Source organism: Harpia harpyja, chromosome Z, assembly GCF_026419915.1.
Source record: "Harpia harpyja isolate bHarHar1 chromosome Z, bHarHar1 primary haplotype, whole genome shotgun sequence".
Classification (NCBI taxonomy): domain Eukaryota; kingdom Metazoa; phylum Chordata; class Aves; order Accipitriformes; family Accipitridae; genus Harpia; species Harpia harpyja.
The window spans coordinates 115,642,170-115,669,810 of record NC_068969.1 but is presented as its reverse complement, the minus strand read 5'-3'; the positions used below and the strand labels follow the sequence as shown (position 1 = coordinate 115,669,810).

Below are 27,641 nucleotides of genomic sequence, written 5' to 3'. Positions count from 1 at the left end.
ACCTTGAATAGTACCAGATTGAGTACGGTGTTAGCTGAATGCCTGTTTTCCCACAAAACTGCTCCAAATACTGTTCAGACTGATGCTGGGAACCAGAAACGCTCTCCTGGTGCAAATCCCAACCTCTGGCTCCCATCCCTCCAGCAGTAAGCTTGCTCCCATATGACGCATGGTTAAGCAGCATGTATGTATGAATGGTGGAGAAAGCAACGTTCCTAATCAAGTTTGCTGCAAAATTAACAAGATCCACCACTGCGCTCTTTTTTCTTCTATTATCTCACCTAGTTGCTAGACTATTGTTACTGTGTGTAACACCAGGTGCATAATTCTTTTTACATGGGTTTTTCATATGTATCATCTTTCAAATGGCATACCTTGTTTTGCAACACTGCAACACTAAGAACTAAGTAAGTTCTTAGTTACTTTTGCTAGTCTGTCTTCTCTTTTTTCTTTTTTCTTTTTTTTTTCCCAAACACTCTATGAGCAAAATGCCTGTGATATCCATCTTGCTGTTTACCAGAGTAAAGCATGAGAATATAATTTCCTATCCTGTGATTTTAAGATTTTATGTATGTGCCCAAATTTGTTATTGGAGGTGGTGGGAGGTTCAAACAAAATTATATTCCAGAGTCATCTAGTTTATTGTCCTGTGTTATTGCTACAGTCTTGGATGATTTCCCATTTGTTTGGATTATTCCTGCGAAGAAGAGTTTGCTTTGGTTTTTTTTGTGGGTTGGGTGTTTTTCCAGAAAAAATACTAATTTTCTAATTCTAAAGGTTCTGGGAGCACCTCAAGGGTTTCAGTGAAACTTTTACCAAAGAAAGTGCAAGGGACTGGGCATTATAACCAAGGTCAAGTGGCCTTACATGGTGCCTCCAGTTTATGCATCACAGCTCCTTAAAATAAAGTAGTTGTTGGCCTGAGAGAGTCACACAGCGTGTCAGAGCTAGTGGCCTACTGTGAAAATAATTTGAAATCACATATATCAGGCAGTGAGTTGCCCTTTAGGTCACCTAATTCTAAACTTTTTTCCTTTTCTGGAGATGGGAGGTGTGTATTAAGCACCTTTATTCATTTGAGATCCTGAGCATGGAGGCTGTTTAAAGACACCTAATACTGGGCTGATGCATCTCTAGAGCACAGGTGGTGATGGAGGTATGACAGTGATCTCCTGTGTGCTAGAGTGCTCAGACCTCAACATTTGTGGTGGACCATGATGGTATCTGCTGTGCTTTTGCTGAACTCAGTCCTGTCTGTATTTGGGCACGTTTGGAGTGTACTTAGCTGAAGGGGAGCACCGGGAGGCCTGGGCAGAGCGTGAGCCTCGCTGCTGGAGGGTCTCGGAGCTTCATGCCCTGCTCAGGGGCTCCCAGGGCATCCCTCCTTTTTTTTAGTTGTCAAGGCAACATTAGTGCAAGAAGCAGAACCCTGCAGGCTGCTGAAAAGTACTTTTAGGGTTAGGTGGCTGCTCGACCGGAGGCTTTCTGGAACTTGTTCCTCTGTGTAAGTGCAGCTTTTGGCCCCAAAATCAGTGCTCTGGATTTCTCCCTGCATCCTTAAGCATCAGCGCTCTCTCTGAAGTTGCAGTACCTTCCAACACAGGGGTGTAAACAATGTGGATTGCAATTCCTTTTTCCCCAGATCATTAATAGAGGTATCATGATTTGAATCCAGCCAGTCTTGGTCTACAGCACTGAACATCTTTTCTAGTTTCAGTTGAATATGCTTTTCCAGGTTCTTTGCTTATAATGCTCAGAGTGGTTTGACTCCATTTAAATGCCAGTTTTACTTTTTTTAGATAGAATTTCTGAGATGCTGAGTGAAGCTTTAGTTATTTAAATCACACTGTATTAATCACGTATGAATTGCGTTCTGAAAAACTGACCAAATCTGTCCATGATGATTTGCTTTTTGTAATGTCACATTGCCTAATGCTTGTGATTAAGTGAGGTTAATTTACAGGAGCCAGATTCTGGAGAAAATTACATATGTGTTCAAGTTTATGCACTCTGGGATAAATCCAAGCTCTGAGAATAAGTCACTGGAGAATTTTGCATTGACTTTGGTGTCATTAGGGTTTCACTGTCCTAATTACCTAAGTGGCAGTACTTACAGGGTACATAATAAATTTCCGGAATTAGGTTTAGGAGCTTACAAACCTTCTTGCAATATCTGTCATACTAAATTATTAGTAAACTAGGCTAGATTAACTAGGTAGTAATTAGTGAGGTTTTTTTCTTTTCTACCAAGGGAGAAGTGCTGTTGATTTGAGGGCTGGTTAGAGGGGGACAGAAGTTAGCTGGCTTTTGACTGCTGATAGCTCACTGGATCACACTAAGACAAGACTTGTAAACAAGATGAAGAGAGACAAGGAGCACGCATGCAAGGTGCAGACGCCCATCTGTTCATCGAGCACTCCAGTGTTGTACCCCACCACATAACCCCTTCATGGCCACAGGCACACGGAACGGTTGAGAGCTCCATGCACGGCATAACCCGTCACGCGGGCGCTGAACCCGCTCCGGTGACACTCTGAATCTGCTCACAGGCTGAAGGAGAAGCTGTGCCTCTCTGAGGGTTTGTAGGCAGTTGCTGCCTTCTGCGTCGTGATAGCAGGGGTAGTGGGAGACAGCTGTGGTACCAACGCAGCAACAGCGGGAAGGCTTTGGCCAGCGCCGCTTCCATTGAAAAAATATTTTCCAGCAAATTCACAAATGCAATAAAACCGTATTTTATTATTTGCTCTTTATAACTGTTTATATCCAAGAACAATTTTCATCTTGCCAAGCTCTCCATTTCCCAGCTGAAGATCTAGGGTATTTTTGAAAATGCGTCTTTTTCCCCAGCCAGAGCTTGCATTTTTATAGAGCTTCATGATACGTGTTTTAGTCTGAGTTCCTTCCTTTTGTCTGTAGCTGAGATAAAGAATTAGTAGTTTAAAACAATAACTACATGTTCCACTATGATCAAGGAATTAGATAATCTGGCATGTTTGCTTAAGGGGTCTGTATCTTGGGGCTTTTATAGGGCAGTATTAAAGCCCTGAGCCTTCTTATTATGCCAATACCCAGAAGATTGCTTTAATGAGAAGTAAAGGGCCTTTTTCCAATTACAAGGGAATAACTGTATTAAGTTCCTGTGTTATGTCAACCTGCTTTGATTTGATTACTGCGAAAGAAATGGATTTATCTGTCAGTGTTACTTAATTAAGCCTTCTCATTGATGTTTTGCAGAGTAATATAGTGTAGTTTGCACATTTAAGTCTAAATACAAAGAAAATTGGTCGAAAGCTAAGACGTGACCCCTGAAGATAAGGCACAAGAGCCATTGCTTGTCATTTTCTGATCAGAGTCCAGAACTTTTAACTTTGGTGGAAGACCTTGAGCATTATATGGGCTGAGATTAAAGCAAGGTAAAGGTCAAGGAGTTTTCAGCCAAAATTGAGATGGCTGAGTATTTTGGAGTCTAGGCAAATCTTACAGAATTATTCTGTGAGGTTAGTCTCCTAAAATCTCTACCTGATATAATACGCTTGGGTATGTAGAATGATCCCTGCATATCTTTAACATCTGTCTTCCCCTGATGCATCCCCAAAAGCTGTCCCTCTCCCTGCCCGGGGTGTCCTTTGTGTTCGGCGGTACTCCCCCCTGCCTAGGCAGGACTTTCTCTCCGGGTTAGTCTTGGGTGTGCCCAGGGACTCGATCTGGGATGTTTGCAGAGACAAGGAATACCTCAGCCCTGAGGTATGTGTTGTTCCTGTGTTATTTTAAGCACCTGATAGTGCCCTCTGATCATTGGTACGCTTGGCTCAAGGGAGAGGTAGGGATAACGCAGCAAAGAGTACCAGAAAGGACAGCCGGGCAGGAATTCAGCTCACCACAAAAACATATGTTTAACTGTAAGCACACAAATAGTTCCTTTCACATCACTGGGGCTGTCCAGCGGTTGGCCATGAAGCCAGTATTTCCACGTGCTGCTAGAAAGTACTGGGCGTCTGCGGGAGCGTGGTGCCCCTTCCCTGTGCCTGAAAAAAAGGTTTTTGAAGAGCATGACTCAGAAGCAGCACCACGAGTGGGTTAAATCATGTGTATCAGCCCAGCATATGTTGAAGGGACGATAGTGGACTCTCAGCTGGAGCTGGGTGGTGGGCTCTCAAAGGAAAGAGCTCAGCAGCCGAGTGCACCCCTTGCCCGGGCTGGTGTGGGGATGCCGCCTTCCCTCTCTGCTGTCCCTCCTCGGCACTGAGTGCAAGAGAAGGGTTACTGCTCAAAACATAGCCCTGAAATGTGTTATTTTAGGTGACGTATTAGAGTGCCCAAGACGACGGCATCTGTATTCTTAAAATATAAATAAAAATGCACAGTATAGCAGTCTGAAAACCTTTATTGGCATGTAAATCTTGCTCCTAGCACTGGCCATGAGCCAGCGTAAGGGGCCTTGACAACATGCATTATTTTAGGTTAGCTGACTTTTACAGCAAATAAGTATGTTAATAAATGAAATTTCTAACAGGCAGCTATGCGAGTAACACCTCCTTGTTAATGAAAGCAGAGCTCCCCAGGTGATGCCCCACGCAGGGCCCTTCGCTGGTGTTGCTCTGTCCTTTACCCTCTGTTTTACGCACGCACGAGTGGGCTCGTGGGTCTGCACAGCAGAGCGGAGAGCAGGACGGGGCTGCAGCCGCTCCTGCAGGTGCTGGGTTTATCACCTCTCTGGAGGTGGGCTCAGAGCTCTCGCCTGGTCCCCCAGGCGCTGTTCCTGAGGGCTGAGCTGTTCTGCTCCCTGATGGATTTTGGAAGCTATGCTCGAGGGTGGGACGATGCCCATTAAAGTCAGGGGGATAATATCCGCTGATTTTTAGCAGGCAATGGATCGGGGCTCTACAGAGTTAATTGCCTGTTACATAACACAAATGATTTTTAAAAATATGCCTAATTAACCTAATAGAATGGTTGATCTGATCTGTCAGGTAAATGATACACATTTTCTTTCTTTTTCTGGAGCTTAATTAAATATTTACCTAAGAGTGTCTTGTGCTATTAACATGTTCATCCGTTATTGAGATAATAGGAATTGTAATTGGGGGAAAGTATTAAACTATACAAATGTGTGGGGGTTTTGTTGGGTTTTTTTTGGTCTTGGAAGTCAACCAGATTTGGTCACAGCACCCGTATTTTAAAGCGCTAATGACCATATCTGTTTCTCAGACAACCAAAGTTCCCACCGATCCTAGAGGTCTGCATGAACCAATGCACAGGTGGAAAGGGAGCTGCTCGTGTGCGTGGTCTTCGGCAGTGCTCTGAGAAAGTTTCTCTAGCCAGCAAGACCAAATACGTATTTTTCCAATTAGATTAAAGCTACTGTTTGTGCATGGCAAAAGGCAAGCAATGTTATTATTTCATTAGGATGCTAGTGGGTACACAGGAGTAAGTTGGTAAATAGCACTGAAATGTGCAATAATACTGTTATAAATCAATGTCAATCAAATTTCCTGATATTTAACATACTGTAAGTAAAAAAAAAGTAATGGATTTAAGCAGTATGGTCCAGTCCATCAATGTACTAAAGGATGTGCTTAACGTTAAGCATGAGTGATCTCATTTACTTGAATTAACACGAGAGTGAACTATGATTTCAGTGGAATTATTCACAGGCTTCCATTAAACCTGTGCGCAAGTGCCTCGCTGAACTGGTGTTATGTTTAGCCATTAAGTTTTTAGCCAAGTGGAAAGTCTCAGGAGACTCCCAACTCATTTTAGTAAAGGTTTTGTGATGGCAGTGGTTGTGCAAGCATATCCCAGCATACTTGAGCGCACTGCAGAAGATCTTCAGCTTTCAGTGTCAGCGGTCCCCTGCCAAGTTGAGTTCCTCGGTTTCTCCCGCGCCTTGGTGCAACCTCAGAAGTAGCGTGGCCAGCTTGGAGGTGCACGTTGCTGCTTAGGGTACCCGAGAGGGACAGCCCCGTGCAGTTGGGGTGTCTTTGGAAGAAGTTGCTGCATGGGTCTTTTTGGTGGTGTGGGGGTTTTTTTTGTTTGTTTTTTTGTTTTTTTTAGGCTCTACGTTTGAAAGAACATTCAATGTTACAAGGAAGTTTTAATAACAATAAACTGGGTTAATTGACAATACTGGGAAAGACTTGGGGAAAGTGGAATGAAGATAGTTCCATCAGAGAAGAAATGTTGGGAATTGTGAAATGTGGAGAGCATTCATATGCAAAATGTGTCTATGACCTGGTTTTTGTCAATGAAAATGCAGTGTTGCAGTCTAGCTAGCCTCTTTTATCCAGTGATCTGGAAGCACGCTGCAGTGGCTGACTAGCGAAGCTCACCTCACATTCCTGGGGTGACTATCAAGCTGTCTCTTTGGTGCACAGATAAAATGCACACAAAAAAATGGCAGGCTGAAACAAGTCTGTGTCTTGTTGCAAAGTTAAGAGGAACTTGCAGAAGTCCTGGTTCTTTGGTCTGTACCCTAAATGGCAGGTTTCACCATGTCCTAGCACATACGCAATGGGATGAGCTATTCCTAGAGACACCCTCTCAAACAGGGGGAAAATGGTTAAAAACACCCTGAAATGGGCTGTCTGAAATTACTGGAGTGTCTCCCACCCGATGGTTGCAGTGAATTTTCTATCAAATGACAGAGGACAAGACAGAAATACCCCCTCTGTGCTTGGCTTTAGGAATGTGCTTTTCTCTTCTTGAGATACAAGTATGTACGTAAATGCTTTTCTGCAGCAGAAGCCTAGATGAGGTGCTGAGAGGTACATTTACCCCAAACATGCCTTACTTTAACTTCTAGGTTTCATCTGTTTTATCATGTTTTATTTTTACTGTTTGACAATACCTATTTTTGTGCTGGAGATTTTGATAGGATTTTAACTGGTACAGTGCAGTCACTTTTTAAAGTGTTGAGAAACACTGAGCTGCTGAAGTAATTTTTATGCTCAAACCTCAGGTTCCTGAGGGTCCAGTTCATTTCTGCTGTGAATTTAAATGAGTTAATTTAAGCAGTGGGTCAGAAGCCACTACCATCGTAGTAGCCCTGTGCCTGATTCTTAATTAAAGGCAACAGGAGATTAATTTGAAACATTAATTTAAAAGTGCCTATACAAAAGGAAAGAATTATTGCAATAAAGCCTAAAGAACTTTTTTGTCCCTAGATGTAGAAGACAGAACTAGCTCAGGGTCCTGGGGGAATACAGGACATCCTAGTCCATCCAGGGTAAGTATATCTAATCTTTTTCCCCAAACCAGACTTCCTCCGTATGTAAATTTACAATCTTAAATATGAGTTTTACACCTGATTGCGTAGAAAAATGGGCATGCAAACTTGGCTGTAGCCTGTCTTCTCTTTAAAATTGCCTTTTTTTCTAACATTCAAACCTGATCCTGTGATTGAATTTGGCACCTGCTCTGCTACTTCTAACAGGTAGCAAGAATATTAATTAACCATTTTTTCTTGCTAGGCCCTACCAACCGCTGCCACCACCCCGAGTGCGGGTGGAGCAGGGATGTTGTTGCCGAGCGTTTCGTTTTCCGCAGTTGGATTTTTAGGGATTGCGGCTGTCGCCAAACCCGAGGAGCGGGCCAGTGCCCCCGCCGCGGGCAGCGCTCATCCCCGTGCGGGGGCTTGCCAGCCACTCCACGGCCACCCCAGGGCCCGAGCTGAGGGCAGTGAAGCTGGAGAGGGGCCGCCGGCTCTGTCCCACCGATCCAGGGCTGCCCAGCGGGGCAGCCGTGCCCCTGCCCTTCCCGTGGTGCGCCTCAGCCGCTCCGTGCCTCCGGTGAGGGGCTTCCAAACCTTCTCCTCAGGCAGGGGCTGGCGGCTGGGTGTTTCGGCACGTCCCCCCCGACCGCTGGCACCATCCGAGCTCCAGGGCAGGTAGCCCGGCTGCCGGCTACCTGCCCACCTCCCTGCCCACCTCTGCTCCGGACGCTGCTGAGGATGGGGCACGGACAATCTCCTGTGCTCCCCACGTAAGAGTGGGATCCGCCGCCGGGGAATGCAAGACACCGAGCTGCTGTCTGGCACGGTGATGCTCAGCATTCGCTGAGATTTGAAAGACAGCTGGACTCAGTCATTTCGATTGTGGCTGTGGACAGTTATCCAAATTCTTTAGACACCTCAGGATCGGGATGCCGGTTACTTCAGTAGGGAAGAAATGCTATTTCCAGCAGAGCAGCTGCGCCCCGAGCTGCCGCCGCTCCCAAGCAGCGCGGTGCGGGCAGCCCTGCCGATGGTCCCCCCCGAGCCACCCTGGCAGCCCCGCTCCCCAGCCGGAGCATCGCGGCTTTGCTCGTCCTCGGGGCTGGGCATGGCTTGTGCTTCAGTACCAAGATGATTATTTCTGTTTACTTCCTGCAAATGCATGAAGTACACTTACGCTGGGCAAAAAGTGCCTTCGCTCTTACTTATGCCCTTATTTAAACAGTTTGTTTAAATTGCTTTTTAATTGTTTTCTAATTAACGTGAAGGATCAGGGCTCGCAAGCGGCATTGCCGGGAGCTCCGTGCCCTCGAGTGTCTGTCTGGCGAGGAGAAATGCGGTTGCCCTGTTCATCCTCAGTCCGTCCTTTCCCCTCGGGGCAGGTCCTGCCCTCGGCGGACATTACGGCAGCTGAGGTTTTAAGCTGATGTCTGCAGCGCTGCACCGCACTGCGGGCAGCCGAGGGGGGTCCCCCATTTACGGTGTGGCCAGGGGGGACCCTGGCGCTGCCGCCGAGGGAGGGAAGCCCGACACCTTTTCTTATTCCATCCTGCTTAGCATCCATTACGTCATTACTGCTCACATCTGTCAGTTTTATTTTTATCCCTTTTTTTTTACTTGACACTTGTATTGCTTCCGAGGGAAAGATGTTTTGAAAAGTAAATTCTAAATTTGCACACACAATTATTTATGCATGCAAAAACTTGAATGTGAGCGTACAATTAAGTTTTGAGTTATAAAGAAAAGAGCACGAGCCTGGGAGTTTCTGGAGTTTCAGTCAAGACTGTGCATTAACTTGCAGTGTTATTTTGCAAACAGCCTGACCTCTCTCTCTTTCCTTCTTTGTAAAATGGTGATGGTATTTCCATGTTGGGAGAATTAGTTTCTCGTGAGTTCTTCTAAACCGAAGAAACAAAACATTACATAACTGGTGTGCTTGGCCAATGTTTGTAGTTAAATTTAAGATTTTGCTAATCGAGTGGCTGAAAGCAGAAGTTTCCACCAAAACTGTTTCAAAAATTAAGGGCCTGATCCTGGCAAGGTTTTTATACGTCCTTGACTCTGTGGGTAGCGTCTGATGCTGTTGATCCCCAGAGAAGTACTGAGGGGTAACAAGGCAGCGCGGCGTGCGGGCCAGGAGGGGGTCGCTGCCGCTCACTAGCCACGCATAGAATTGCACACCCAAAGGATGAGTGCAGGTTATTTTTTTAGTGAGAAGTAACTTTCCACACCCACTGTGAAAAAAATTCTAATTTTTTTTTTTTTTTTATAGTCCAGTGCATGTATATAGCAGTGAGGTGATTAAGACGGCAAATTTCTACATAAAAATAGAATTAAAAAGCAAAATGTTAAAAGTAGTATTTCTTTGCTGTTCTTGCATATGTTATGGACAAGAAGGCTTTTAGGCTAAGAGAGGGCTTTATGCTGAATTGCACAGCACGAAATTCCAGGAACCTCATCTCAGTCACCCATTCAGGATTATCCACACAGCAAACTGAAGTCAATTACTAATGAAATAAAAATTTGAAACAGCTTTAAAAATGTTCTGGAACACATCACTTCCAGCAAAATCAATAGGGGAAAACAATAAAGGGAACAATATTACTTATAGTTGGCTTAAAACTTAGAAGGGAAATATGGACCTGTAGGTTTTGAAAAATGCTATTTAAACTTGTAAAATTTTGTTTTTTCCTGATTTGTTAACAGAACTATGGAGATGGGACTCACTATGATCACATGGCGAGCAGAGACCTTGGGTCGCATGACAATCTCTCTCCTCCCTTTGTCAATTCCAGAATACAAAGTAAGAAATCGAATTTCCTAACTTGACCGTGTTGTTGAAAGTGGAATAAGTGAACCAGAAATAAAATTCTGAGGGTTTAAATCCCTCATTCTCATTTTTGGGGTTGATCGTACTCGGCATAAGGGTGGGAACATGGATTTTTTTTTTTTTAAGCTGTCATGCAATTTCAAAAATGTACACCAATGATGTTTATTGAACAGACTGTGTTTTCTTGCTGTGAGAGGGATATGACTTTTGATGCAGTAACTGCAATATTTGCTGAAAGAGGTAAATGGTCGTTTTCTAAGGCTCAGCCTTTTGTTTTCAAAGAAGTGGCCAGCTGGCAGAGAAAATAAGGACGTGCTCTGAACAGGACTTTTAAAGTAGAAAAGAATTTCTGAAAATATGATAAATATATGTTCACAAAAGGGAACAGATAAATAACTGGTGAGGGACACTGAAGCCATTGTTTGTTTTGGAGCATCGTGGATCGCTGCCTGCTGGGACCTGTGAGCTGCAAACTCCTGGATTTCAGGCAGGGGTAGTTGCAGCCTATTCTGCTTTAGAGGAGTGAGATTTTGCCCAGGGCGTTTGGCAAGGACCCTCCTTCCACCCCGCACCCCATGATAGAAAGTTTTGACACCCCTGAATAATCATTTAGCTTAGCAGCAAACACCAAAGCAGTAAGAAGAGAGGCTATAATTATTTGTCAGTGAATGATAGCTACTTTCTTTAATTATGGTTGATAAATGAGTTTAGTTAAAGTAAATATATGATGTAAAAATATTAGTAATGCTTATGCTTGGCCAAGATCACACCCTTCTTCTGCAGTTGTCAATGAACTAACCAAATGCTTTGCTTTAAAGGATTGAATGCGAGCCAAAAAAACCATGGAGCTGTAACTGTGATATATCATTCTTCAGCTCTAATATATGTCCCTAAAATATGCCTTGTCTTTTCATATTGGGAAATATTTGTGAGTTGTTTAACATATGGGACAATGTTGGAGCTTGTAGTCATTTGTATGTATTCGCGTACAAAACATGGTTACAACAGTTTTAAAGGGTCTAATATAAGCCAAAAAAAGCATGGAAATTTCAACACTCCCATCTTAACTCACGCCATGGGGCTTAGGTAGTGCGCAGAGACACTTTGCAAATAGCCACACGCTTCTGTGAAACCCACTGGGCTGCGTGGTGCTTTCAAGTTTAACCTTTAATTTGAGTCTTTAGAACTTAAAAGTCTCTCTCTCTTCTGCCTGCCCTTGGGTCACAGAAAAATCTCATTCCTGACTCCGATTGTTTTTGCCAATCTGAGCGAAAGTACTGGTTTCACGTGGTTGAAGAAATAGTTGTTTTATAAAAACACATTCGGAGGCACCTGGTTAAAGAATTAAGCCATGTAATACTCTATTTAGGAACTTTGGAAGCCCTGATGTTTCCAGAAGGTCCTGCTCGTTACCATCAGAGGGGTTTGCAGAGCCACCGCTCACCCAGTCACGGCTCTGCAGACCCGAACCAGAGGTGTCTGCTCCAGCCGTGGGTGTGAGCCGGGCAGCGTGGCAGCGTCCTCGCAGTGCGTGGTCCTGAAGCGCCCTGACGTTTTTTGGTTATTATGAGATTTGGTAATTTCAACTGGAAATAATACCAGTGATGCTCCTACACACATAGATTAATGTGTGCGCAAGCGGACGGTGAGCGACTAACAGCTTTTGACAAGCGTGCTATTGCGCAATAACGTGTGCGTGCTGCCGGGGCAGTCAGCTGCCTCCCGCAACCCACGGCATTTTGCGTCCGTGCTTGGGTATAATTCTCTGGTAATTAGAGCGGACTCTTCTTAATTTGTCCCGTCGGCGCAGCCCTTTACTCCCCGGTTTTGCTCCGCTCCTGGGCGCGGAGCAGTAGTGCCGGAGGAGGAGGGATGGCCGCTGGGATGCGTGCGTGTTTCCCTCCCGCTCAGACACCTCCGAGGGCCTTGGCCGGGAGGTCTGTTTCTGTGCCGTGTGGGAATGGAAACCCTTAACCGGCACCGGGACAGGCGCTGTGGTGGCTCACCCTGCCTCTGTGGAGGACTGTGGCTGTGAAGCGTTGCCCTAACAAAGACCGCTGTCAGTCTGCGCTGGTCACGTCTGTATTTGTGATTTTAGGAGAAATCTAAATATCGTGGTGATGAACAATGCACAGCACTGTTTACTCGGATGGAGGCTGCCTGGACTGCCAGCTCCCAACTCCTGTTACTCCAAATGTGTTTTATCATTCCCCTTTTCCTGGCAGGTCTGCAAATATCCCCAGGAAAGGTCCCCGTAAACTCTGGTGTTACGCAGCTGGCACCTGCAGAGCCACACTGTAGTTTTCTTTCCATGCTCTTCTTTCTCTTGGCAAGTGATAAAAAGCCTGACAATTATCCAGCTCGAACTGGTTTTATACTGGTGTATGCTGTTGACTTCAATGGAGTCGCTCCTGATTTGAGGTGGTTTTCCAGGCAGAAAAGACTTTGTTACTAGGGATAGGTATTACTGACCCTGTACCTGTGAACCACAAATGTTTGCAGGCAGGCTGTGCTTAAATGAGGGCTTGTTGTATTTTTTTTCTCAGATACTTGGTTTTTAAAATATATTTTTACGTGGCCAGTGTCTACCAGGAAGCCTGCGCATTAGGCTTTGGAGCAAGCCCTGTGGGGAGGAGCAGAGAGAAGTCGCAGAGCTGCATGCATTACTCAGCTCCTCAAACTACTGCCTGCGTGTATTCAAACACAGCTTGCTTTGTGTGTGTCTGGAGTCCCGCTACCCTGCTAGGTATTTAGTGTTTTCTTAAGAGTATCTGAAGAGTAGTTACTTGGCCCAGCAATGAAATGTGCATGGCCAGATAGCTGTGACGGGTATGGCACATTGGTGTTGCTTCTCATCGCCTCTCCGGTTTCTAGGTGTGCTCTTTGGGAATGTCTCTTATCCCACTACTTGGGATATCTTGCTAGTGCATTAAATCATTTACCAATGTACAGTAACTTGCTTCTAAACCCCCTGTAGCTTAATGGAGCGTTCCACTGCAAGGATTAGATTGAGGTTTCAGGCACTGCTGAAGAAAGCTGCTGGCTTATGTGGTGACCTTTGAATCTCATCTGGGTTAGTGGTTGATATTTTGATTTGGTTACTGTGGTCATATTGTGACAGCTGCTGGTTCATTATAATTCAGTTCCTCTCCTCAGTTTGCCTACCAGGAATATTTAGGTTTGTGTTGCTTCAAAGTGCTCTAACCACCCTGAATTTAACCCAGCATGCTGCACAAGGTGAAGCGTTGTGAACGCTTTTGGTCACCAGCCGCTGTGCGCCGGACAGGCAGTCACGGCGGAGGGTATGGCAGGGAGAAACTTGCTGCGGGAGAAAACTTTCCCTGAGGTTTACAAAGCTGATTTAACCCAGTTTGTTGAATGTAGTAAAAACGAGAATAGAAAAGATCAAAAGCACTTTTCTTATTTTGTTGCACGGACAGTTTGTGTACTCCTTCCCTCTGCATGTAATAATTCTGGTATTCACAGTAGTGATTTTATATGACTTCTTGAAAAAGTTCCTATGCTACTAACTAGAAGACAGTATTTAATTTCCGATATTGCTTTGAGACTCTCTAAAAGGACGTAAGGTCACTGAATGTAGATCTCTTAATGGTTGTAGGAGTTGGTCGGTGACCTAATATGTGAAGACAAAATCTTTGCTTGTGTTTATTTTCTCTTTCTATTGCAAAACCCAAAATGAAGAGCAGATACAATGACTTACTCTTACTTCCCTCCCAGTTGTCTACTTCAGATCAAAGCTGCACTTCTTCGGGTTGTGCCCTTACACGATCACTTGCCTGACGTGCTTTTGGGAGGGCTGGTGCGTGTGTTTGCCAGAGACTGGCACTTGTATTGCAAAATAAATATTTTCCCCTCTGGTTTCATCCCTTTTCCTTTTAAAAATCTCCAAGTCATAATTTTCCTCTTAGCATTGTTATTTTGGAGAAGGTGGCGTTTTCTCGCAGTTGGAGCGGGCCGAGCGGTGCCGGTGCCAGCGCAGTACCGGGGGGCTGGGGCGGCGTGGGCTGCCCGCCGTGCCGGGAGGCAGGGCTCGTGCCGGGGGTCCTGGGGAGCCCGGCTCGGCTGCCGGTCTGCGGCACGCTCTTGGCAAGTTCTTTAGCGTCTTTATGCTCAAATGTGCCTTCCTCTTTATCTGAACGCACGCTATATATTTTGCGGGGATATTGTGAGATGTGATGAATTACTGTCTGGAAAACATCCTGAGTTCCTCGGATACTCCGTATACGTGCCAATTTTTAATATTATTTTTAATGCTATGATAGCGCTTGTCTCCGTACGAATATTGCTGTGGCGTTTGCTTTTAATCCGTACAGCTTTGATTCTGTTACTGTTATTATAAGTAGAACTGGAATTTTTGCAGATTAGTGAAGTTTACCCAACACAGCATTATAAGGCCTTGCTTTCAATTGCTAAACTGTAAACATTTGGGATGAAATTTTCCATGCTGTGTATCTGACTCAGCCTGATTATTATTTTTTTAACCTTCTGCAGAAATGATTTCAACATTTCCTAAAATGAGATTACATTTCATCCTGGCAGATTTTTGATTTTCTCAGTTAGTGTCTGGCACATCACGAACATTAATTCTTTTTCACACCACCTCTGTTATGTCAGGTGGCTTTGGTTCCCATTTTGCAGCTGGAGAAGTGAAGGTACGTGAGGAACCATGAGGGAAGTGTCAAAAACTGTCCAGTAATTTTCAGTTGTAGATTTGAAATGCAAAAGAGTTTGATGGTCTCTCAGTTCTTGCATTCGGTGACACCCAAGGATGCCACCTCTTGGGGAAATTGCAGTTGTGATGCTTCATATGGGTCATCCTCATTATGGGAACACACACTCAGTAGCCACTTACTGATCTTAGTGGTGTCTGGTTTTTTTCTTACTGTTTCCTAAAGCCTTTTCAGGGCAATGCACTATCGAAGGAGCCTGGCAACTTATGGTGGATAGAAAACAAAGGAACTACTATTATATTTGGAAAAAAGTGAATTCTATATGACATACAAAATGAAACACATGACAAGTTTTTTAAAAAGCAGTCAAAAGTGAATTTTCAGGAATCACAAGCAGAACTATGTTTTCCAGAAAAATCTGTGACTGTCTGACCAGCTACAGCATTAACTAAGATGTGTTTTAACAACAGAAGATCTGACTGTAACAACTAAAAAGGTCAGGAAAGGCCTTCAGCAACCAAAGAACTGGAAATCCCGGACTCCAGTTTTCATTTGAAGTATTTTACATTCGTGCAGCTGACACAACCCAGCACCTGCAGTGTTGGGAGAAGTCACTGAATGGACGATGCATGACAGGCGAGCGCTTCCAGAGGGGGAGAGCGTTATCCCATTGAGTGCTTTCCCAACTGCTCAGCACCAGGTATTGCCCAGCCAGGTGGGAAATGTTAGGAGTGATGTGACCGTACTCATTTCCACCTGGTAATGAGGCACTTTGGGGTGGATGCAGTAGGGATCCCGCTGCAGTACTGCTGGGGAGGGGATAGGTACTGGTATCTGAGTTCCTTATCAGGCATGATGACTGCCACGTCCCCAGAGTGGGATCCCCCTGAGTGGGGTGTGGCTGGACCGCAGGAAGGCCTTTGACTTGGTCCTGTGGTTGTGGATGGAAAACGTGCTGGGGCCATGAGCAGCATTGCTATTTCTATAGATGCCAGCTATGACCTGGAGAAGACAGGTCCCACCAGGCAGGACTGATTCCCACGGCTGCAGTGCTCTATGCCGTGCCGGGGTGTGGGAGGGGGAGCTTCGGGGCTGATTAGAGAAAGGTCTGAAAACCTGAATTCAGCTGCCAAGTTTGAACTATTAGGCTTGTTTGGCATGTCATGCCTCGAAATCCGCATCTGGCATCTTGGTTTTCTTGGTTCTATGTTTTTATTCACCAATAAACTCACTTAACTCCCGTTACACTCAACCACTCAGGTAAATGCTGCGTGGATATACATGCCCACCATCCTAACCCTTGTTCTTCCTATCCCCATGTGAGTACAGAAGGGAAGATCTGAGACAGGGTTTTCAACCTAAATCCAGGAAGAGTAATCTCTCGAGGTTTTTTGCCAAATCTAGATTTGTTTCACTAACCAAAATATCTCGATTTCAATGTCTCCAAACCTTAAAAATGGCACTAATCTGGGAAATAAATGCGCGCCCTTGCATATTGTGAGAGCAGGACACTGTAAATGCATCTCCAAGAACTGAATTACAAACCAGCAACTGATTTCAGACATGGTCCATTCCGCTCCTTAATGGACATGTATCTAAATTTACATGTAAGTTAAGGCTCTGTGTTCCTTCCTCCCCTTACCCAGGAACAGCTGGACAGGATTTCTTCCAGCCTTTTTTTCTGGATTAGTTTCAGTGGTTTCTGCACAACAAAGTAGAAGTGCTTCTGGATAACCCTGAGCAACATTTTGAGTTTAACTATGCAGGGTGTCAAGGCTGAGACCTGAAGAGCTTAGATGTAGCATTTTAGCTTTCTAAGATAACCACAATGAAAATCACATTATTTACTGTCAACTGGGGCCTTGAAAGATGCCTTAAAATGCTTTGTAGAAGAACTGGCTCACGTATGCATTCTTGTCATGGAATATGCCTGCTGCTTCTCTTGTCTCACTTGCCTATGAACAAAATTAACAGAAAAAAATCTGTGCTGAAAAGTATTTTGTAGATGTAGATATAAATATGTTACAGTTCCCAATCAGGAGTTAATATATTTTGCAGCAAGTCAATCTTGCAAGCGCTGGCAGTCAGGATTCTGAGTTTCAGCATTCAACCCCAGCCTCTTATACAGTCCCGAAGAAAAGAAATTACAAGGACGTTTCCATTTATTTGGGGAACGAGCAGCAGATGTATAAATAGAAACTGTAGACTGTGGCAATTAATGTCTGCATACTGAGCAAAGAATTGAAATATTATTTTGTACTACATAGTTTTCAGTGAAGTTTACATTCCATTGTGTTTTGTTCTTAAACAAGTCCAAGCATTTTTAATAAGTTATTTTGTGTGACAGTTGTATTCTGCATAGCATGGCATAGACTAAAGCTGTGTGAAAAATTTGCATTGAACTGCAAATGTATTTGATCTGTATTTGGAGTACAAATTGTAAGTTTGCAAAATATTGCCTGAAGTTATCCTCCCTGTAGGCAGAAAGGAACATCCTAACATCCTCCTGCTAATAATCCAGCCCCCTCTTCTGCAGCGACCTTCTGCAGACCTGGAGGTTTTCGAGCCTGCCGTTGGCGTGGCCCTGGAGCGGGAATTGGGTCGTGCAGCATGGAGTTGCTGAGTTAAAACCATGGAGCGTCTGCAGGCGCTGGGTAATTGCTGCTCCTGGTGAAGCAGGCTGCAGGGCTGGCTCAGAAACCTCCGGCGGGCTTCACCTAACCAAAGCACAAACGGTACAGAGCTACACAGGTTCAGCTGGGCTCCAAGGCTCTGGTTTTATCTGCTTGAGACACTGCATTTTTCTGCATTGCAAGCACATTAATAGAGAAACGGCTTTTAAAGTAACATCCAGAAGGCGCTTTAATGGTTAATGAGCTTCTGCCCTTTATATAGATGAATGTAGTTTGGCTTTCAAATAAGCATTTGCTGCTGTTCTCCAGCTGAGCTGATATTAGTGGCAGAGGGAATTTGAGCTCACACCTGTTTGAGCATTGAAAGAAACCTGTAAGTGACTTCCTTAAAATATTCATAGAGAGGAAAAAATTAAATTTCTAGAAAACCTTACCCCACCAGGAAAACCGTTGATAGGCATTTGAAAAGAAACAAAAAACCAAACCAAACAAAAAACCCCCCAAGCCTCCAAAAAACCAACCACCACCAAAAAAAAAAAGGATTTGCGAATTAGTTACAATCTTCCTGTTTTCCCGAGTTGTTTGCAGTCACATCATCAGTGAGCGTACACCTAAAGGTAGCGGCATGCTTCTGGGGGACATGACTGGCCTGGATGTGGAATAGATTTGCATTACAGCTGGAAAGTATACATGTGGGAAAATCTGTGAAACAAAACAAATTTGTTGAATTACTAGGTCATTTACATAGCTGCTCCAGTCATGGTCCGTTAAACAGGCAAAAACAATGGTTTTGTTATGCTCTCTAGTTAAGGCACAGAATGTGTAAAACAATGCCGAGTTAGCTGGATAATTAATAATCGTTTTGAGCCTGTACGTACCTTAGGTCTGAACTTCACAGTGTATGGAGAATGTTGAGTCGAATAAGGCGTTAACTAAGTAGGATCAACTTATTTTGTTACGTCTTGGTGTATTCTCCTACAAAAAAATAAAGCTGCAACCATCGGGGCTCGGGGGTGGCTGAGCCTTAATGCCAGTCTATATTCAAGCTCAGCCACAGGCAGAGCTTTGGCTGTACATTGTTGGTCAAAACTAACTGCCGTCTGCATTTCTGCAACAGATTTCTTCTGAGGCTTTTCTGTATGTCTAAGGACATGTCCAGGAGAGAAAATTATCATTTCTTTCTGTAGAAAGATGTGATAGTCTTGAAGCAAAAAATCATTTTTACTTTTGTAGTTAAATTTTTAATTCTCTTTCTCGAGACTATTTCTGACAGTTTCTGTAATGACTTCTCTATTCTTGTCCCCAGCTTTCAGCCTCTAGTACTGCTCTGGATTTAGCACATTTGGTCAGATGCACTGAATATACAAAATCAAATATAAAACAGTTCCAATGAAAATGATAAAAAGGGTATGACAGGAGGGTACAGTAATTCTCTACAGCATCATGCCAATAGATACATCTTACCATATGGTCTGAATTAAGGACAGCACCAGTTCTCACACTATACAAGGCTGATAGTATACTAGGTCCATGCTTTGATCCTTGTACCATGTGAAATAAAAAGATATGGAGCACGCATTTAACAGGAACCATCAGTACTTTAATTAGATTATATTTCTTTTTAACTAAAATCAGAGTACGCCGATACATTTCTTCTTTCTGCAAACTTTTACTATGTGATTGTGGTCTTAAGCATATTCAATAGTTCTAAAAAGAGTACAGAATGAGAAGTGATGGAGAAGGATATTCTGGGAAGCAAACATGCTGACTAAATGTGGTAAAGAAGAAATTAGGCCAACGATCAAATATTAAAAAGAGTGGCATTGTGTGTGTGTGTGAGAATTATCCAGAAAAAGCACTTTTGATTAATTCTTGGATGAGGAAGCTATATAAACAGATCGGCAGGAATTTACTTACAAGCATTTTTAATTTGTTGTTTAAATACCTTTTAATTATGATATCTATATCAACATGTTCATATCCTTTCTACTACTTATATTTTCCTTTTTATATGTCACTAGAATTGAAGATGGCTGATTCTGGTTCATATTGCCAGCAAATTTTGTTTTTCCAAATATGCCTTGTAGGAGAATATTTTTTTTTTCCATCCTAAATCTTAACTTTCATGTAAATCTCATAGCAAGGGAATTGATTCCAAAGCCAGTTTTGGCTGAGATTACAAATCTCCCATGGTATATGGAGCAGCACCCAGAAGGTAACTGAAAATCTGAAGAGAGAGCTTGTTTTAAGAACTCTTGTATGGGGAGGTTTGCAGGCATCTATAGGGGTTGGCCCAATGGCTGTAATCTGCTTAATCATGCTGTATTTCAACTAGCAAAACAAAAACAATAAAGAAGGAGGAATTGAAGAAACATGAAAAAATTAGTGAAACTTTGGAGTAACTGCTGTTGACTGAGCATTAAAGTGGGCTTAAAGCCAGGACAATACTTGTAATAATTTTTAAAGCACTAAATTACCTGCTGATAGTCAGGTGAGGTGTGCAAACAGAGCAGCTGTCATATTCTAAGTGTAGCTCACATTTAGCTTTGCATATAAGAACCTGTTTTCAGAGGGAATGGAAAGATGATGCCCTGTAAATACACAACATCAAGGGCAGTTGGTACCTACTGAAAAGTAAGTGTAGCAAGTGTATTCTACACAGCTATGCTAAGAATAAATAATATGGTGAAAAGCTTACTAACATCCTAATATAGAAGAACAAGTATGGCCAGAAGAAATCGTAAGAAAGGCAGGCAAGAATGTGAGATGTAAAACATCAAGTTCAGAGAATGTGTGGGATGAGGTTCAATGTTAAAAAATAATAATCTGAAAGCAAAGAGAGGGAAAGAAAGGAGCAACTGTACATGAGGTTAAGATAAATAATCATGAAAGATTATTGCAATGCATAAAGAAGAGGAGGTCAGTAAAGTAGATTTTAGGACCTCTTAGAGATGGAAAGGGTAATTTATTGACAGATGATGTAGACACTGCTAAAAAATAAATGGATTTTTCGCCTCAGTGTTCACAAAAGAGGATGGGGAACAGATGCCAGAATCAGATATAAATTTCCCAGGAGAGAGGCAAGAAATATTGAAGGAAATAGGGATTACTCCAGAATGGGTGATCACACGGTGGGTGAGAACATCAGTAGATGGATTAAACTCTATAGAGGAGCTATCACAGAATTCTTATTTAAGAAAAGAGAAGGGGCTATTTCATGTTCATGGGGAAAAAAAAAAAACCCAAACAAATAACTCTGCTCCATTCCTTAGTGTCCTCAGCTGTCCGCAGAGATAACCATGAGGGGAGCTCTGTGTTTCACCACAGTGGCACGATGCTTTTGTCCCATAAGGACTTTATCGACAGGTTCTGTGTGTGTGTCTGTTTTAGTTATTTTAAAATAATTTTAAATACTTAAAATATATTTTACAATGAGGAGTCCAGTCTCCACAAAATGTACAGTCCTGTATGGAAGGGAGACTGAACTTGGGGCCATCCATAAGCAGTAGCTCAGTTGGATCAGGAGAAAATTTTCTTCGAGGGAACCGTCACAGATCAACAAACTTAAGGTGAAGCGCTTCCAGATGGTTTCTGCTATATGGTGTGTTCTGCCTCCTCAAAGAAAATCATTGATATCTTTTAGTTCTGCCAGAGTAAACATATTCTTCATCTGACGGGAAGGTTGATATTGCATGGTCTGATGTTCACATCTGAAGGCAAGATACTTCAGGTCATACGTCTGGGATGTGTTCATCAGAGTGGTCTATAGGAGTATATAAGACCAGCCCATATATGCCTCTGTTGTGTTGTTGCATTTACCCTCAGGTTCAGAGTTGACGCTCAGCCAGTCTGGACCTGGGTCTATGAAGAAGTAATATCCAGAGTTCTGATGCTCTTCTTTCTGAGCCTTTTAATGATCTCTGGAAGAATCATACTCTTGCTGGCACAGTCTTCAGTGCATGAACTTGAGTGAGCTTCACACTTCTATGAATGACTGAGCTTAAATGTTCAATTTAACAATGGAGTTTCATCTTGGTCATCGTGCCAGCCTCATCCTTGAGTCCCATGTTTCTTCAGAGGCATTTTGGCTTTCACAGATTTGATATCAAAGGTTCTCGTGCCTCTTCCCAGTCCAGATTCATTAGTTTCTTGTGCTCATTAGGTTTGGCTGTCTTCACAGGAATGATGTCTGAGTGACTGGCAGGCAGTAGTACTGAAGCCGGATGCAAAATGAGATGCTTGGTTTCCATTGAACAGGCAGATATCAAAACTGAGGGAGGTAACGGGTAGAATATTTAACACAGAGCTAAGCTGTTGCAGGGCTGGGGACTTAAGATTTGTGGTCTTCCTCAGCATATACGTTAGAACAACATCAATGAAAATTTACCAATATTTGGAGGATTGTGAAAAAAAACAATGCAAACTGAAACTGAACTCAGGTTGTCCATCTGGCAGAGGAGATCTTTAACATTTGGATACCAAGCTGATTCAGCAAAACACTTTATTTTTAAAACCTTGCAATACTTAAGAAATAGAATCCAGATCAAACAAGATTTCACATCCCCCAGGCAGAGGTTTCTCTCCAACACTTTGGACAGCTTTTGCAGAAGACCAAACCCTTTCTTCTGTCCCCTGAGTGGAGTCTCTTACCCTCTTCCCAAATGCAGCTGCCGGCAGATTTTCTCTGCTGGTGTCTCATCTCTGCAGCTGCAGGGCAAACGTTCTAGCGGAGAGGCAGTTCTGCCTTCATCTGATCTTCTTTCCTTGACCTACAGATTGGAGATATGCTTTGTTTTTGCTGGTCATCCCGAGGAGACACACCTTCTGGTACCTCCACCCATACTGTTTGGTAGCATCTGAGATGATGAAGGCTAATATCTAAGGAATGGAAGTAGGTTTGGTAGGCTCATGGATCTCGTGAAAATTCTGTGACTAGATTTAACTAGACCTTCCTTTTAAGGCTCTTCTCCCAACTTCTACTGGAAAAGTAAAATATCTCATAGATGCACTGTAAGTTGGATAATACTTTGTAATGCCTGCTTATCTTGATGGGAATATGCTTTGGCTTCAGTAGCCTTCTATTACACCACCAATCTCTGAAATAACGTCTCTTGGGATACAAAGGATTGCAGAGGAATCTCTGAATAGGTGATAAATTCTCTCATAATCGCCGTTTTGTGAATGGAAACACCCAAATGCAACCAGAGACTGAGCTTATTGCTTGTAGCCCTCCATTTGTCCATGTTTAAGCTGCCAGAGCTCCCTGCCACTCTCCTGGTCATGACCAAATAGCATCCTTATTGTTCAGTTTAGTCAGTGTCCTAAATCCACTCAATATACTCCTAGTTTTCTGTTGATGGAAACTGCAGAAAACCAAGGGCTTTCAAAGCATGAATGGCTACAGAAAGAAGTCACATGTAAAATTTGTCCTTTTTTCTACAGAGCATGCTCAGGTTGCATTGTCGTGATAGACTTACGGGTGTTCACTTGAGGATGAGTTTCGTTACAGAGGCACTTTGGCCTTCTGTTGTTAATACAAAAATCATCTCTCCATGCCCATAAGCAAAATTTTCCATATGTATAACACACCCAAAGTTCCAGCTATTTTAAAATACATTCTGTCCCTTTTTGTTGTGGTTGGATTCAAGGCAATGGAGCTCTAGCCTTTGCATCTTTGAGCTTCTCTCGACTACGTTTTGAAAATTCACCTGAAATTCACTATTGAATTGTTTCTGCTTTTCTGCAGAACAGAGCAAGAGGCTTTTATCACCTCCAGAGTACTGGGCTTACACACATGGAATATGCTTGTTTTTAGGTCAACCTGGGGAGTTCCCTTCCTGCTCCCCCCTTTCTGGTGGTAAGCCAGGTGGCGAGGCAGGTTAGTGAGGCAATAGTAAGGATCTGTTTGGTAGGCTTATAAATGCTAGTGAAGCATGGCAGACTGAGCTGTGTCTTGTTTAACTTGATCATTTAAATAGCCAGTCCTTCTCCAGTGTGTTTTGTTTGACTAGGTTTCACCTCTTTGTATGGCAGAACTATTCTTTGTCTAACTTTGATATTTTTTTTTTACATGTGAAATGTTTTTGATCACATTATATGGAGCTGTCATCACACCCTGAACAGTTGCAATTTCTGTGCCTGCTCATGTGGTGCACACCTGTAACATGTTGGGAACGGACTTGGCTTTGAAGCTAGACTTGTTCTCTCATAAGAGTCCACATATTTCTTCCATCATGTAATGAGATTTGCTGATGATACAAAACTGAGGGGAGCAAGCTGCACTTAAAAGAGAGGCAATATAAAATACAGCTTTGGCCACAGTCCTGCAGTTGGATCCATGCAGGAGGAGTCCTGCCACAGTGCAAAGCCCTGTTGACTTGAACACGGCTCTGTGTAGTAATAAAAATCTGCTTGCGAGTTTCTATTGCTATAGTTTTTTTTTTTTTTTAACGCTTTCAAGATTTTAAAATGCAAGGCAAAATTATTACTTAAATGTAGAGGGAGAGCAAAAGTAAAAGGGGAGGGAAGGAAAGATGTGCTGATGGGAGGATTTGAAAAAAGCTGGTGGTTCAGAGAGATGCCATGAGATTATTCCAGATGTCAAGGAGTGGCAAGTGGATGTCCCTCTTCTGACCGGAGATGGAGAGCAGCCAGCCACGGGCCCATGATAGGAACAAGGGTGATGTGGGATCTGAGGGGGTTTTAAAAATGTGAAAAGGACTTTTGATTCAGCTACTGAGATGAATAAGGAGGGAAAGAGGGTAATGTGAACCTGCTTCTTTTCTGATGTGTTAAACAGATGAGAAAATATGCTGAGCACCTAAGTCAATAGGAACCCGAATTCTGCTTTCATGGCTGGGGCGTGCAGTTGGTCTGGAAATTTGTCAGCAGACCTAAGAGCAGGCTCTCGTCGTAGTGTCTTGCTCAGGCTGAATGGGGCTACAAGGTGAGGCCCTTCCATGTTCTGTGTAGGCTCCTGTTGCTGTTTAATGGAGGGAGACAGATCTGAGGGTTGATGGAAAACAGTGCGTTTAAACCTTCACCCAAACACAAAACAGGTTTGTTTTTTCTTTTGGGGGTTTCTCCCCCCCCCCCCCCCCCCCCCCCCCAAAGCTAAGGTCTGAGATTCATGAGCAAAGGTTGAATAAAAGTCAGAGGAAACTATTTTGGCACTTTATAAAGGATGAGTGAGGCCACATCCGTAATCCTGTGCACGGTTCTTGTCACCTTATTATTAGAGCTGTGTAAATCTGGCAAGGATTTGTATTTGCCAAATATACCTCTGGCCTAGATTTGGGCTTATATTTGGAATTCAGGCCAGTTTTAACGCCTGTGCAGTTTGTAATTTTTGCCAGTTTTAAGCAAAATAACAGGAAAGAGGATAATGAAGGACAGAGGAGTCAGGAAAGCAGAAAACTAAGAAAGGAAGGAACTAGAAAAAGAGAAGAAAAAAAGGACAAAGGAATACGGAGCCCATTCTTTCTTTTCTACTTTCTCCGCAGCCCTTCCTTAACATATCCTGTTCCCTTTCATGCTTTGTTGTTGCACTCTCTGAATTTAGAAGAATTAAGTGAATTCATCCACTCTCTTCTGCTCTGCTTGTGCTCTCACATTTGTTTTTTTAATTTGCAAACTTCTCCCTTAACCTCCCTCTCATAAATTTCCCCCCCATCTTCATTTCTTTTGCTGTGCCCCAGAGTCCCTTGGTGGATGTGCTGGCTGTGAAAATTATCCTGGTCTGCATATCCTCTTCTGGTGCACAAACGCTTTGATGTACATGCATACCAGCAAGATTAAAATTCTAGGGACTGAAAAGTATTGCACTCACATTCATAAAATAAGCCTCGCAAACATGCTGGTGAGGCAGATAGATATTATTTGCTGATGTTATCTCATCCCATACGTAGGTTAGGTGGAATAGGCAGAGATCCATTCCCTGACAGTGGAAAGCCCCGTGTGACGTTCTTTCTGAACGTCTCCTTGCTCTACTGTCAGCGTGAGTGTGCAGGAGTTGCTCTCCCCATGGGTTGGCCATGTAGGCTGGTCCAGGTGGAATGGTCTGAGCAGATTTTGCTAAATTAAGGGTAGAGAAGCTGTGACTTCCCCAAGGTCAACAGGAGAATCAAAGGCAGAACTGGAATAAAACCCAGTAATGAGGTGCAAGAAGCCCAGATTCTGGCTGTAGGTAATACTGGTCTCTTGCTTAAGTTTGTGATTCTGTGTTATTGGGAGCTCAGAGTTTTAACTGAAGGCCCTTAAATTGCAGGTTTTAAGTACAGTATGAGCCTGCTGCTCTTTCTCTGCCTTGCCAGCTGTCATTATCCGAGAGACCCCAGCACAGCTAAGTGCTGTGTATCGGTTATCCACCTTCCTTCAACAGCTCCGATGGGAGGTGTCCCTGCCATGTGCCTCATCCTCTGTTGCTTGGCCGCTGCCTGGCCAGCCCGCTGGCACGGCGTGGAGGAACGGGGCTGGAGACACTGACTGCAGGTGTGGGTGTACAAAAAAACCTAGGTCTGTATTGGTTTTCATTGGAGATAATTATCTATCTCATAGGGTTGCATTGGATGGGTGGAGCTGTATTAACGTTGCATTATTTGGTTACCTTCTTCAGTGATGATTCATTGATTATTAACACATACAGATTTGTATGTGGCATAGGAATAATACAGGAACATAGAAGGTGCCACAGTGACAAGCTCACATGAGCATCGACTTTGAGAACTCCGTCGCTGAGAGAGGGGGGAAAGGCAGGTTTGGCTCCTGCAGCGAGGACGCGATTGCAGACGGTCCCTTCTGAAGGTTGGGGGGATGTTGCAAGGCTATTTGATCTAGTGACAAATATGAAGCTGGTCACAAGCCTTGAGCTGAGCAAAGGCCAGATGTGAAAGGAATTACATGCAGAAGTTCTTATACAGGGAAAATAATACAGGGACGCGTTAATCGCCAGCGCTAGAACCAGATACTATCAGAAGTTAAAAATAGAAGTGCGTCAATATTGGGAATAAATGTCCTGCTTGGTGGGTTGGTCACAAACACAAACCAACCTGGGTAGGTTTGCGTACATCCTGAAATTTCTTCTGTTTTACGCTCCCTGGCCTCACGCTCGCTGTACCGCTCCATATGGTCTCTGAGCGAGTACTGTGGACAACAGCAGAGAGGGGTGGTGTATTTTTTTTTTTCTTAAATATTATCTTTGGATATCTCTAGTGTGCTTTTCTGACTGTGCACCTCTTTCTTCAGAGGCACGTGGAAAACTGCTACGTTTTCATAACTTTCTGACAACATCTGAACTTGCAAGACTCACTTGCCCTCCCTTGCCAGTTTGCATTTTATCGGTGTTAAAAGCTTTGCTTCTCCCCTGCCCCCAGCCTCCTCCAGTCCTGCCAGAATACAACGTGTAACCTAGTACGCTCCTCTCAGCAGCTTTGGCATGAAGCTCATAAGGAAAAGCAGTCTCCAGGAATAAAGCAGATATTTCCCATCCCTGGGTAGCCGAAGCAGCAGGGGTGCGGTGCAGAGGTGCACCGTGGCACGGACTTGCTCCGCAGCAGCAACCGATTGTTATTTTTCAGGTTTTGAGATTTACCTGTTCTGCTTGGTGTAACAAAAGAAATGAAATCTCTGTAATTATACTGGAAGGGGGAGGAGATGGTGTTTTAGTGCCTTTGATCTGGAGCTAGAATAGGCTCAGCTTTTGGAAATTTAATTTGAAAGAATCCAACGTACACATCTGCTTTTTGTACTGCAATTTCTTTTGAGCCAAACCCCAGAAATTTATTAATGCAAACGTGTGGATTTTGTTCGTCAGAAGAGAAGGAAGCCCATTCAAAACATAAGTTGACTCTTTTTCTCTATAGCGCTAGAAAAATCTTAATAGGTATGATGGGTGCTAGCATTATGGAGTTTATAGGCAAAGTTTTGTGTGAGCAAGCAGACAGCATAAAATAGTAGGATACTTCTGGGAGCATACAAATTTCTGGGAAATAGAATATGTGAGTATTTCCAAGGTACTAATGAAAAGAATGGGAGGAAAATTCTCTCAATAAGCAGTTTAAAAACAACAACAAAACAAGCGTGTCATAAAACTGCTCTGTGAGCTTGCCTGGGGTGGGAGATGGAAGGAGCCCGCACTGCCCGCAAGGAAGCAGAGGGTTTATTTCAGTTGCTCTGCTGATGCCCAACGTGCTGTAAAATTACATGTGCCTCGTAAATTGAACGTGATCCAAAATTCAAGGTAGATACTTTCAAAACATTACTTAAGAGATGTGACTTGT

General features: G+C 43.4%; 1 protein-coding gene across 18 annotated transcripts in view; it reads left to right on the top strand.

The window, feature by feature from the left end:
- TCF4 (transcription factor 4) overlaps positions 1–27,641 on the top strand; it is a 247,575-nt gene that overhangs the window by 72,492 nt on the left and 147,442 nt on the right. For 14 of the 18 annotated variants that reach the window (XM_052775821.1, XM_052775820.1, XM_052775819.1 and 11 more), the window contains 2 exons: positions 7,164–7,225; positions 9,917–10,013. The exons of the other annotated variants lie outside the window; for them this stretch is intronic. In XM_052775821.1, the coding sequence (XP_052631781.1) occupies positions 7,164–7,225; positions 9,917–10,013 (159 nt within the window). The remainder of the gene's footprint in view (positions 1–7,163; positions 7,226–9,916; positions 10,014–27,641) is intronic. 18 annotated transcript variants of the gene reach the window in all.